We start from the raw sequence: 12,549 nt of genomic DNA, 5'->3' as shown, positions 1-12,549 counted from the left end.
AATCAGTTTTAGTGTTGCCTTTGGGTAGCTTTTTACCTTCTGCTGATGCTTGGTTAGGTCTTTTGCACCATGAATGTAATGCTTGGAAATTAGCACCACGTGACTGTAAAATCATAAAAGTGGTCAAGAACACTTTACAACTATAGTATTTCAAGTAACTCATATTCCTTCAACGAAGCAGAGAACTTAAATGGCAATTTAAAAAGATGTTTTCTAAATCTCCTCAATCACATCCTGCCTAGAGAATCCATTAGCTCACTTGTTGAACTGGTTCTGGGAATTTAATGAGGGGAATACACTTATGTTGTGTTTTATACTTTTATTTAATTACATCTTGTCTGAAGCTTTCGAGTTCAATATCTGAACTTAAAGTTGTTCCTTAACTTTTGCCTTCCCAACCCCGTCCCCCAGTTTCCAAAACAGTACTTGAAAGCAGTAAAGTGTTATGTAGGCACACAGTGTTAGAAATATTCATGAGGAGAAAACGACAATTTAGTCAGGAGAAACCTTACAGATAGACTGAATATTTTGACATTCTCAAACCTGCGCAAAACAGGCACTGTGGGATGGGGCTTTTGTTCTTCAACTGGTTTCACAATGATGGTTTATTTCTGTGGAGAATCTGGGCCCTGGAACAGTCACCACGAGACGTTGCTGCTGGGTCAGGAGACCCTCTGGTCACTGGAGTCATGGTCAGCGTGGCCAGGACATGACTACAGGGGGACTGAGCCTGGTTGCTATAGCTGAAATAAGTCTCTCACGGACAGGGGTAGAAAATGAAAAGAGGACAAGGAGCTGAATAATAGGAGCTACACGTGAAGTCAGATGGAAAGACTAAATCTTTGTAGACGTTTAATGGTGTTATATTCTAAGCTTTTGGGAAATTTTATTTGAAATTTTTTTTACAACAGTAAATATAGTCTGTGCTATATCCTATTTCTATTTCATGTGAGAGAAAAATTCCCCATCTATGGCACAACGCTTTACTGCTACCATTACTGCAGACTTTATAGATCAGAGATGTGTCAGCATGTTAGCTTTAGCTGTAATGCTTTTTTTTTGTGAAACCTTATGGGCCTTGCAGCCACTTTCTCATACTGACACTCATAAAACGTTCAAGTTCTCATATTTATTATTTAATTTGCCTCCTATATAAAGCAGCAGAGCTCTTTGGTACATGAATATGAAGCCAAAAATGACAGGCAGGCATGAATGGGACTAATGAGTTTTAATAATGCACGTATTAGAAACTGCTAAAGGAAGTTTAATTAAGAAAAACAAGTTAAGCATGAAATTCATTTTGGAACAAATGCAAGTAAAGTCACAGATGTACAGAATGCTAGATCACAGGAAACAACCTCTTCAACTTGATAGATCCCTCTAATGTCAGTATTGCACTCAAGTTGTAGTGTGCACTCTGCAGTTCTGGAAAGCCTGGTAATACCAGTCAAGAGCACTTTCAGAGCTGAGTTAGAGATGTTGGGTTTGTGATTAACAAATTATGTTTATACGTCTGTGAATTTTGTGATGAGTTGGAACTTGATCTCAATTACCCTAATGAAGTCGGGACCATCTCGACCATCTGATCAAGAACAAAAAGCATGGGTTCTTTTTTCTGCCACAAGGAAGTTTGCTGGTCTTTTTCTTTAAAAAAAAAAAAAAAAATTATCTTGTTGAAGAGCTAGTTATTGATCTAGCTCTACAACAAGGGTTTTGTATGCTTGGAACTGTTACTGCATTTTATCCGAATAGAACAACAATTCATGGACAAATCTGAGTTCATTCAAGCATCTTTATTTGCAGAGTTCTCCCTCAAGAAGTGGTATTATCTGTATTCTAGCTTTTTTTATCTTGAATTCCTAACACCCTACTGACCAGGAAAATACAAAAGTGATATCTTTCTTATGAATCTGATATGAAAGTTTGCCTTGGGGGATGAACTAGCATTAAAGGTAGTATTATGCTTGATATTATAGTTGTATTAAGGGTGGTGAAGAAAATTCAATTAATTTTCCTCATATCATTAACCCCAGTGAATCAAGGGTTTAGCAGGTGAAAAACTTTGTTAACAATTCTATAACTAAATTTTTCACCTGCAAGAGACAACAAAAGGACAATTAGTTTCAGGAGCCTCTGTGTGGGTTCTAGACACTCTGCTACAGTGATCAGATGAGAAGCATGTGTATATTTTATGAAATATGAATCAAAGTAACTCCCACTTGACCTAATGATATGCAATGCACAGATTTTGATACTGAAGTTCTCAAATGAGAAACATCTGGGGTTTTTTTTCCAGGATGACCTCTGATTAACATGAGTTCAGTGGAATTTCTACAGTAGGTCAGGGAATCTTTGTGTCCTGGAGCACAGAGCAGCCACCAACAGAATGGCCATTTGATCATTTAGCTGAATAGTTACAGTACTCAAAAGTGAGGATAATGTGTGGTCCATTTAAGAGTTAACCATAAGCTGCTAAAAGGAATAAAGGTTCACTTCAGTGCCCATTATATTCTAAGCCAGTGCATCTGTCATTTTTGATTTAAATCTGTATTACTTAGCTGTCTAAAACTTTACACATAAGTGACAGAGTTACCCATTCTTTCTGTTATGGGTAAAATCACCATTTCGTTACCTACTTACTGTGCAAAATGTCAGACAGCTCTAGTCTACATTAGAAAATTGTAGCCAACTTCTGGTAATATAAACAATTATTTTAGATAAGAAGTAGAACTATTTTAAGAAAATGATTTATTAATATGAGTAAATGGAAGATAATAAGACTTAACTGACCCTCTTCTCATGGGCTTAATTTGTCTAATTCAAAAACCGTTTAATAGAAATTTTGATCAGAATTCTTCCTATTTTGGCAAACTAAGATGCAGGAATTATTTAAAGGGATTTTTGATCATGAAAATACTAGTTAATAAGCATTAGTGAATATTCCCACTAATGGTAAAGAATAAAAATTTGGTGCAGTTGAAAAATACATCACAGTTTAAAAGAGTCTTTAAAGACATCTACTCAATTTAATTCAACTTTTCACTAATTTTGAAGCACTCCATTGAATACTTTATACTACTATATTTAAATATTGTATTTTTCACTAACTGGTTACAAGGTTTAGTGGTCAAAACATCATATCAAATTGAGGTAAGGGCACTTAGGTATCAGTTTCTCTGATCTGGGAGTGATATATTTACACAGCTTGTAGCATCTGGAAATCTTTTCCACTGGGTTGTTTGCAGATTCATGTAAGAATGCTTGTAATCTCATCTTAATGTGGGGTGGGACTGCGAGCCCATAAAGATGATGTCTTATTTATACCTTTGTTGGCCATCTTGGCAAGGGTTCTGCATCTCAATAGGGCTGGATTTGTAGCAGCTTTCTGGAGCTACCAGACCTGTGGCTGCTCTGAGGTGGAGGGGGTGCTGGCATATGGGATCTGACCAAACCCCACCAGAACTGTACCTTTCTTATGTGTATCATGTATTCAGGATTTCAGCCTCCTCTATTATCATTTCATACACCTGATTTTTTTAAACAAATATGGTTAATTTCTTGAACTAAACCCATGCAAATCCCATCCCTTTGGGAAAGTATTTAGGGAAGTATGCAAGAGCAGTGTCTGTTCTAAAATATTTCACAGAATGTTTTGGGTTGGAAGGGACTTCTAAAGGTCATCTAGGTTTTGGTAGGGACACCTTCCCCTCCAGGCTGCTCAAAGTCCCATCAACCTGGCCTTTTTTACTACTAAGTTGAGAGAAAATACACTGTATTTGGAATAGTGCTTCCCTTTCTAACTTGAAACATGAAAGAAGAGATGAGGAATTTTGTTCTGCATCTCTTGAGGATTTGTCTGATCATGTTTACAATTGGTGTGTCACACCAACCCAGTGTTCACCCTTATCTTTCCTCTAATGGTTTCTGTTCCGCTGGCTGTGTTCCTGCTTGGCTTCGTAGCGTGTTTTAGAACACGGATTTCTTCTTCAAGACATGAAACATCTCTGGGTTCTCAGGTCTAAGGAGAGACTGTTGTAAGTAAAAATGGATGCAAATGTAGCTGGTTCTGCAAAATAGCACTTGTGTTTTGAAATGAAGTGGCATTGTGTGGTGTTCCAAACTCTGCAATCACTTTGAATGTTTGTGCAACTGGGATTTACTAGCAAAGTTGAGGTGGAAAGGAATTTTTAAGCATGAATATCAAGTCACAGAATACACCTTCAGCTGAAAAGAAAACGGCTTTTTAGGGCAGTTGGGAGCTCTTTATCCTAGCAATAATAGCCTTTACATGTACTAAAGCTGGCATATGGCCAGAAGCTTTGGGTACCACCAAAGGTTTTATTAATCTTTTGAAACTATTGACAGGTGGTACAGATCAAACCTTAAGATTTGGAGGTCTGGGCATGAGTAACAGAGGAGTTTAGCTGCTGCAGTTTGCAGGAGATGTGACCTGTTGTGGGATGCCCTGTGTCATTGGAAATGCAAAGATGCACTGAAGCTCTCTCAGATTGTTCACTCCTCAGCATACTAAATGCCTCTCTAAAGTATTTCAGAATCTGAGCTATAAAGTGATTTGAATTCAGAAAGGAAGATAATAAAATAATAGATGATAGAAAAAACCTCTGTATAGTATAGACTGTTCGAAAGAGCATGAAAGACTTTATCAAATACCTTTTACGGTAGAATTCATTTGCGTTACCACAGGGAGCAATTGTGATTCTCAAATCAAGACAGCAGTAAAATCTGAAAATGTTTCTCCTCCTCCTCCTCAGATCCACATTATTTTGATGCTAAATCTTGCCCCAGATTTATCATTGCTACTCTTTGGTTTATTCTCCTGCCTGTCTCCCTGATCATTCCAGTTTATTCCTTCTCTTTTTTTTCCACTGATTCCTCTTCAGCTGAGTCCAGATCCCAAGGGAAAGTCCTATGTAGATCACCTACAGGAAGACTGAGGAGAATTTTGTCCAGCATTGACTCTCAGCATGCTCCTGGCCAGCTTCCCTGCTTGCCCTTGCACCTAGTGCTCACAATGAAATTTTGTCATGAAAGTCTCAAAAGATTTGATAAATCAGTCTTTTTATTTGCGTTGAGTTTGTGGTTTTGATGTGATAGCTTCAGGGCAGCCAATGACAGGATTGAATGTCTGACCTCTCAGTCTCAAAAATAAACCGTTACTTAGACATTTAAAAAGAAAGGCTTGAAGAGAGCAAATCCAACATTCAAATTACAAATAAAATGAAAATACGTTGATTCAAATTCTGCAAGTGCTCAACAATTTGCTGCCCTGTACAACCTATCCATCTATTCATTGAGGCTACTGCCCAACAATTAATTAATTAGGAATAGCAAACACAGAACTGAGTTATAGTCTCACCTTTTTACCATCCTGTCTTTGCCATAGAGTCAAACCTTATCCATGGGAGGCAAACCAGAACTGTAGATCACAGCAGAGCTGTTCAGCTGCAAAGACAAACCAACAGATAGACAAGCTTAAAAATACAGCCCAGCTCTAGAACTGGCTTTGAGTTTACATTGAGTTTACCATTTAAGTTTTCAAAAGTCTATTAAAAAGTTGTTTTAGAATTGAAAACAGGTGCTAAAGGAATTACTAGTAGCATCTTGGTAATTTTGTGCATTGAACCAACCCAGCACCTTGAAATGAAGAAGGGTATTTTATCCTTGGCACAGCTATGCTGGATTTATTGTCCTCAGACCTTCCCCAGACCATGTGAATTAGCAGGAAGGCTACTGAGATTAAGTTCCTGCTATTTACAAGTTTGAGTTTGAAAAAAAGAGAAAGTGCATCTTTCCATTCCTGACAGGAAAACAAACCCTTGTGGGTTTTAAGACCCAGTGGAAAAGGCTTAAATCTTTGGAGGTTTTTTAATACCACTAAGGAATAGGCTTCCATCTCCCCATGTGCATTACTCAGAAACCTGTCTGCTGACTTTGTCTTTACTATTTCTCAAGTAATACCCTACTCCCTCCAAAATCTGAAATGCTACAAAGCAGCAATCCTCCGTGAGGGGAATGTCTGCCATTCCATGTAAGTGTATTAAAGTAAATGTAAACACATGCATCAAGTTTGGGGAATTATTTTCTGCAGCTAAATTGGTGCGTTTCCAGCAAATAGTGAGAATATGCAGCTGGAGAATGAAGGATATAAGCCTGTTTGTTAATGCAGTTTCACAGTGAAGGTATTAGAATTAGCAGAGAAAGAAAGGGAAAGAGAAAATTGCAGGAAAGCTTCATCTATCTCCTTATTGCCTCCTGAGATAGATTGTTCAGAGCTAAAGGAACACTAGACATGAACCAAATCTCCTGCTGTCCTATATAGCTTTTACAATCTCCTTTTTAATAACCCAAACTGCAGGGTAGTCTGACTATTAGACAAGCCGTTCTTTTGAATTCTCTCTACAATGTGTATAGGCATGATAAAAAAAACAATTCTCATTAAAGCTGCCAATGCTGTTTCAAAAGCAGGTGGTTTAAAATGTTTCCTATACAAAGCAAAACACATTTCTTGTGCATTACACACTGCTTAATAGGGAGTGTAAGATTACACTGCTATGTTGTGTATAACACTGCATCTTAAATAATAGGATATTGTAAGTTGTGTTGGAAATATGTTTCACATGAATGTGGAAGATATAATGATATGCACTGAGCAATTTTCAGAAGTGCTGGAACACAGTCTTGTGTGACAACCTCTGAGCTAAAGTAGTTGAAAATAGCATCTGGAATTTCAGATTATACAGTCTCTGATCCTAACTGATTATTTTTTCTAGAATATTGTTCAGTCAGCATGTGGATATATGAAAGATAAGATTTCTACTGTCCTGTGGGAATGCTTATTGTTTATGTTATAAGTTAAGGGTGGTAGGAATTGAGTGCTCTCAACACACGTTTTCATTTTTCGCTGAAGTCAGTCTTTTATAAGGAATGCAAGATTGATCTGACGTAAAAATTGTGATATACAGCTCCATCCCTAAGCTGCCTGTTCATATCCTCTTCCAAACCAGTTCTGAAAAAAACCCCAGCAACCTACAGAGGTCCACTTGTACTTCTGTGCAAATTCAGAGTTTGCCATTCACTTCAGCAGAAGCAGATTTTGGTCCTTCATTGATGTGAACGCTTCACTCTGTGTTTTTCATCAGCTATCAGAAAACCACATAAAATATGGTAATTCAGGTTATTGTGAATGAGCACAGTAATTCATGTTATATTTTAAAATTAACAAAAATATTTTTATGTATTATAAACTGCTTTTAATGAAATAAAATGCATTTGGGTCTTCAGTATGCCTGTCTATCTTAATTTCCCCACCTTCTGCTTTAAGAAATATTTACTTCCATTCTGATAAATCAACTTCTGCAAACAAGGTGAAAATTGATTATGAGTTGATTAAGTTAAATAAAATATAACATAAACACTTATGTAATGTAGCCTGGCAGCAAATTGCTTATTCTTGAAAAGGCGAATTTTAAAGATGTGTTTTCTGTGAGTCCTGTTTCTCCTGAGAAGTCTCTATAAATTCAACAGGTGACATTACAGATAATCCAGTAATCAGTGTTTCACCTGCCATTTCATGGACCCATAAACTACTGCAGTTTAACGTACATGACTCTAGCAAATATTAATGTATGTAAATAACGTGTTAAACACCTAGTTATCACTCTGCTCATATTAGCTCTTTCATACTAATGATTTATTTTCATTTTCTCCAGGATATAGACCTGCGGCTAACTGGATTTGATTTATAAGAGGGGATTCTGCAGTAAATGGCTGCTCTCTTCATATTGCTGCTATGGAAAACAGAATTGTCAATAGGATGTAGTCTGATAAATAGTGCTGAGTGAAGATGCAGCTTCAATAAGTGTGAAATCAATGGAAGATACTTACGGCATGAAAAGCCTTTTGAGATTTTTCTGACAGGCACCTATTTAGGAAACTTGATCTGTTTCCTCCGGTCGGCCTGTTTTTACACCAGTGGATACAAATCAGATTGCTTCACTGTGGTTACACAACTAATGTGGGACCATGGCCTTTCCAAGATCCGTGTGGCTGAACTGTGTATGGAGAGCGACGGTGGTCCACCTGCTACACATGGGATTGAATGCCACTTTTGCTTTTTCTATACTTGGATTTTTGCTTCACGCTGCAGCTGTGTCCTCCCAAAAATTGGATGATACCAATCCAGTGGTGACCACCAACTTTGGCAAGATAAGAGGGATTAAGAAGGAACTTAATAATGAAATCTTGGGGCCCGTTATTCAGTTTCTCGGGGTTCCATACGCTGCCCCTCCAACAGGGGAGCGCCGCTTTCAACCTCCTGAGCCTCCATCTCCCTGGGCAGATATCAAAAATACCACCCAGTTTGCTCCAGTGTGTCCCCAGAACATTATAGAAGGCAGGTTGCCTGAAGTCATGCTTCCCGTGTGGTTTACTAATAACTTGGATGTAGTTTCAACCTATGTACAAGATCAGAACGAAGACTGCCTCTATTTAAATATCTATGTCCCAACCGAGGATGGTGAGTTAATAGCAGGCAAAACAGGGAGATCTTTTTATTTTCCTGTTCTACTTTCTAACAATATTAATTCAGGTGTACTGGTAGCACGCATGGCTTTCCCTGTTTGCATGCCAGCTTATTACATGTGTGCATGCTGCTTTTCTCTGTGTGCATTTGTCCTTGCTTTTTGATTGATTTTTAAATTTCTTTTCTTTCTGTCTACACTCATTTTTTTCTCCCACAGCACGTGTATTTTTTAGGTCAAAGTCGGTGCCTAATTCTCATTGCCACCCACCGACTTCTGGGAAGATGCATCAACATCTTTTCCATTGCATGTGCAGGCACAACAAGTTGAGAGTCTTCCGCACCTAATAAAGCAGGTCATATTTAAGTTAGATAGTGGTGTTGCATGCTCCTACTGTCTGTGACGGAGCTCCATGTTATTTTCTAGTCTTCTATTCATTTTTCAGTCAAAAGAATATCCAAGGAATGTGCCAGAAAACCCGGCAAGAAAATTTGTAGAAAAGGAGGTATGTATAAAGTGGACAAAAAAAAAAAAAAAAAAAACGGGGGAGAGATCAAAACCTTGCAAAAGGAGAACGAGTAATACAGGTGAAAGAGGCTGATTGCTGGTGCTGTGAACTATTAGGGGCTGTCTTGTCCTGGTGGAGAGGTGTTTAAAGAGAGGACCACGTACAGCAGATGAGAAGATAACTGCTGTAAAGCCGGGACTCAGTTGCACCTGATCATCTCTCTCTCGCGCTCTCTCCAGTGACGGTGTTGGCAGCTTCTCTCTTGCCCTCGAGGTTCTGGGCAGTGTCTGTAGTGGCACGAGGGACAGGATGTTGTGTGTGGGTGCAGAGGAGGGAGCTCTGTGCCTGGGGACAGGCACTGCTACCACTGGAGGGGCTGGCACAGCCCACAGCTCTCCTTTCCACTACTATGGCATAATGGCTGGGAAGTATTACAGCAATGCAGGGCTGAGCCCTGCACTGGCTTTCTCCAGGATACTCCTTGTTTTCTTGGAACAGTGTTAACTTCCCTGAAACGTAGATGTGAAATGTTTGGCTCTTTTTTCGTTTTTTTTTTTTTTTTTTTTACCGCGTTTCTAAAAGTGAGTGTTGATTTCCTTTATTCTGTGATTACAGCTCTCTTTGTCAAGCCCAAAAACTCTTAATAGGGTTGCAGGGAGCTGTTAAAATATTGTGACATGGTACGTTGGAAACTAGGCTGCTTTTGGAAGCTTTGGAAACTTGGCTTCTCCCCTTTCTGTGTTAAATAGTATGGAACACTTTGCAGATTTCTTTGTGAATATTTGCAAATTCCTGAAGCAGTTGACATGCAATAGAGAAGGTCTATTTTGGTACTGATTTAAAGGAGGCATTTGATGCTAGTTTTGAAGTACTAATTTTATATTACTTTACATGTTTGTTTTGCATCAAATCACTTTTCTTTATTGTTTTCTTTAAAAGAATGTGTTACCTTAGAGCTGGACTACACATGAATTAGAATGCTTTTTGGGGTAAACAAAGAGTACTGTGGACATGCACAGTTCCCTATTAGCTGTAATCCATATTTTTTTAATCCAATTATTTCAGAACAAATACATTTTAGGAAAGTGTATAGCATAAATGTTTAGAGCTAGGCAAAATTCATCTCTATAAACACTGTATTAGGTTTTTAAGGCAGTATCTAGGCTCTAAATGAAGGTGGTCTTGTTTCTAAGGCTTTAGCTCTTACAGCTAACCGCTGGTTGCAGCTAGTTGTTAATTATTAATTGTTAATTGTAGTTGCTCAATGTATGCTTTTTTAGATTTCTAAATCCACTTTCAGTGACTTTAAGCAATGTGTGTTTAAAGTGTCAGGCTTTGAGGCATCTTCTGTTTTCTGTTAGGGAATTTTTGCTAGGTGCTGTAAAAGTACAATTGTTTAAGCTGGATTCCCAAAGCTGGAAATGAAGATAATCAGGGTACACGTCACTTCTTCACACATCATTCAAATTAGAATAACTGCTGTCATTTATATGCATTCAATTAATGTGCAGTGCTGCAGCAGTTATTACGCAGTTCATCAAGCATGTGTAATTAGCTGAGCAACTTTCACTTCCTATCACCCAGACGCTGATTCACAAAGTCATAAATAAAGATGCAGATCCCCATCATTGTTCTCAGAGAGCATCTTTCATATGAGAGAGTATTAAAAAAAAAAAAATCAGAAAAGTAGCGAAAGTAAAGGGAAGGAGAACCCAGTAGTTGTTAAAGTCATGCTTATTGTCCTGTGGGCCTGAAGGAGAATAAAAAGAGTTATTTGAAATTCAGTAGGTACCTTTCCACTTAGATTCATTGCACACACAGCACAATAAAAAGCCTACCTTTTGCTGTTGACAAGTGCAGAGAACTACTGAATACCTTCCGCTGGGCAGCTGAGATATCTGTAGTATCTCTGCTTTCTGAGTAACTTGCACTCAACTCACCCATGCATAACCTGGGATTTATCCTAGGCTGGGATTGCCCCCACAGCAAGTGGCAAAAGGAGTTGTGTTGCAGGACAAAGTTGCAGTGGAGTCACAGCAGGTGAGCAGCAGCCACAGCTTAGAAATGGCATCAGTTTTGTATCAAAAAGAAGAAAGGCCCAGCATTTTCTCTTTTGCTGGATTTTTAGGTTGCAGTTATTGCATCCGAGTTAGTGATGAAAATTATTGGAAAAAGAAAATCTGGAAATCAGAGGCAGACTTTTACACCATCTTTTAATTCATAAAGGACATGTAAGATCAAAGTGACTGAACCAGCACCCATATGCTATCATTACATATGGTTTGATTCTTTCTTACTTCATGAAATAGATTGAACTAGATAAATAAATTGGTATTTATACTTAATTGTCAGCTGAGAGACATGGGAAAATTCAAAATTTTGAAGAACAGGGAGCAATCTGATTAAGATAGATGTAGAAAGGAAAGGAGTTCTATCCATGAGTCGTGCTAGAGATGGTAATGGGCATTATATCCATGACTTCTGCTGGGATTTGGATGTGCCCACAGCAGAGACTAGAGAATGATAGGCTGAAGCTGGGTGAAAAGAAATGAGACAATTCAGCATGTTTTTTTGCTAAACGTGGAAGCCTGTATTTCAGTTACTTGACCTTCAATTTACTGATTCAAAAGTAAAGAAAGAGCATCTGGTTTTGTGTCTTTTCCTTCAGGTATATGAAGGTCAGAGGCTGCCAATTCTGTTTTGGATATGCACAAACCCGTGTTTGCAAGGACTCGTTTTGGAAAATCAGTGCAAAGGCATCTGATTAATTTTGTGTTACATTTTTGAGTATAGTTTTTGTAACTCGAAATTTTAATAGGCCCTGGATTATAGTGTAGGTAATACCATTTTACTGTTTGATACTAATTATATTGTTGATCTTGTGGTATTTCCTGAATTTCCTGACAAACTTTTGCATGATTTCCAGGGATTACCTGAATAGTTTTCTATGGCTTGGCATTTCAGATCCCAAATTTACCTTGTAGTCAAAACACAAATATTTTACTCCTGGTCCAGAATGACAGGTTAACTCCTTATCTCTTAGGAGGGCAAGTGCATCCTGCTTTAGCTGCATACCTGTGGTGTTTTAATACTCTATATTAATTTCTTTGTATTGCAATGGTTTGCACTAGGAATTTCCTAATTTAATGACAACTACTTAAAGAAAATTTGGAAAGGATCATTCATATGACCACTAAAAGAACCCCCAGGTGTTGTGTGCTCTGCACTTGGGATGACAGTATGCTCTTTCTTAGGAACCTGTACTAAAGCCTTCATGTTGCCTGAAGGTGCCTCAAATGGGAAAATGTGGAGGTGTAGGTGGTATATCCTCAGTGTCATGGAGCCAGGCATGTGCAGTTTTGGATAAATTAGTATTTGTAGGAGATTTAGGTGTAGAATAAGGAAAGAAATCACTTGATCCTTACTTCTATGTTGAGGAATTATCGGTGGCTCAGAGACCGCCCGATATCAGTGACTTCCCCACATGTGGATTCTGTTTCT

At 38.2% G+C, this 12,549-nt stretch overlaps 1 protein-coding gene across 11 annotated transcripts in view; it reads left to right on the top strand.

The window, feature by feature from the left end:
- Positions 1–12,549, top strand: part of NLGN1 (neuroligin 1) — a 428,576-nt gene that overhangs the window by 120,452 nt on the left and 295,575 nt on the right. For 6 of the 11 annotated variants that reach the window (XM_048314467.1, XM_048314466.1, XM_048314476.1 and 3 more), the window contains exons 2-3: positions 7,731–8,536; positions 8,986–9,045. In XM_048314467.1, the coding sequence (XP_048170424.1) occupies positions 8,044–8,536; positions 8,986–9,045 (553 nt within the window). In that variant the 5' untranslated portion in view covers positions 7,731–8,043. Of the gene's footprint in view, positions 1–7,166; positions 7,186–7,730; positions 8,537–8,985; positions 9,046–12,549 lie in introns of those variants that run through there. The other 5 variants (XM_048314475.1, XM_048314474.1, XM_048314473.1 and 2 more) reach the window with 2 other exon arrangements.

This window comes from Corvus hawaiiensis, chromosome 10 (assembly GCF_020740725.1).
Source record: "Corvus hawaiiensis isolate bCorHaw1 chromosome 10, bCorHaw1.pri.cur, whole genome shotgun sequence".
NCBI lineage: Eukaryota > Metazoa > Chordata > Aves > Passeriformes > Corvidae > Corvus > Corvus hawaiiensis.
This window is presented reverse-complemented; position numbering and strand designations above follow the sequence as displayed.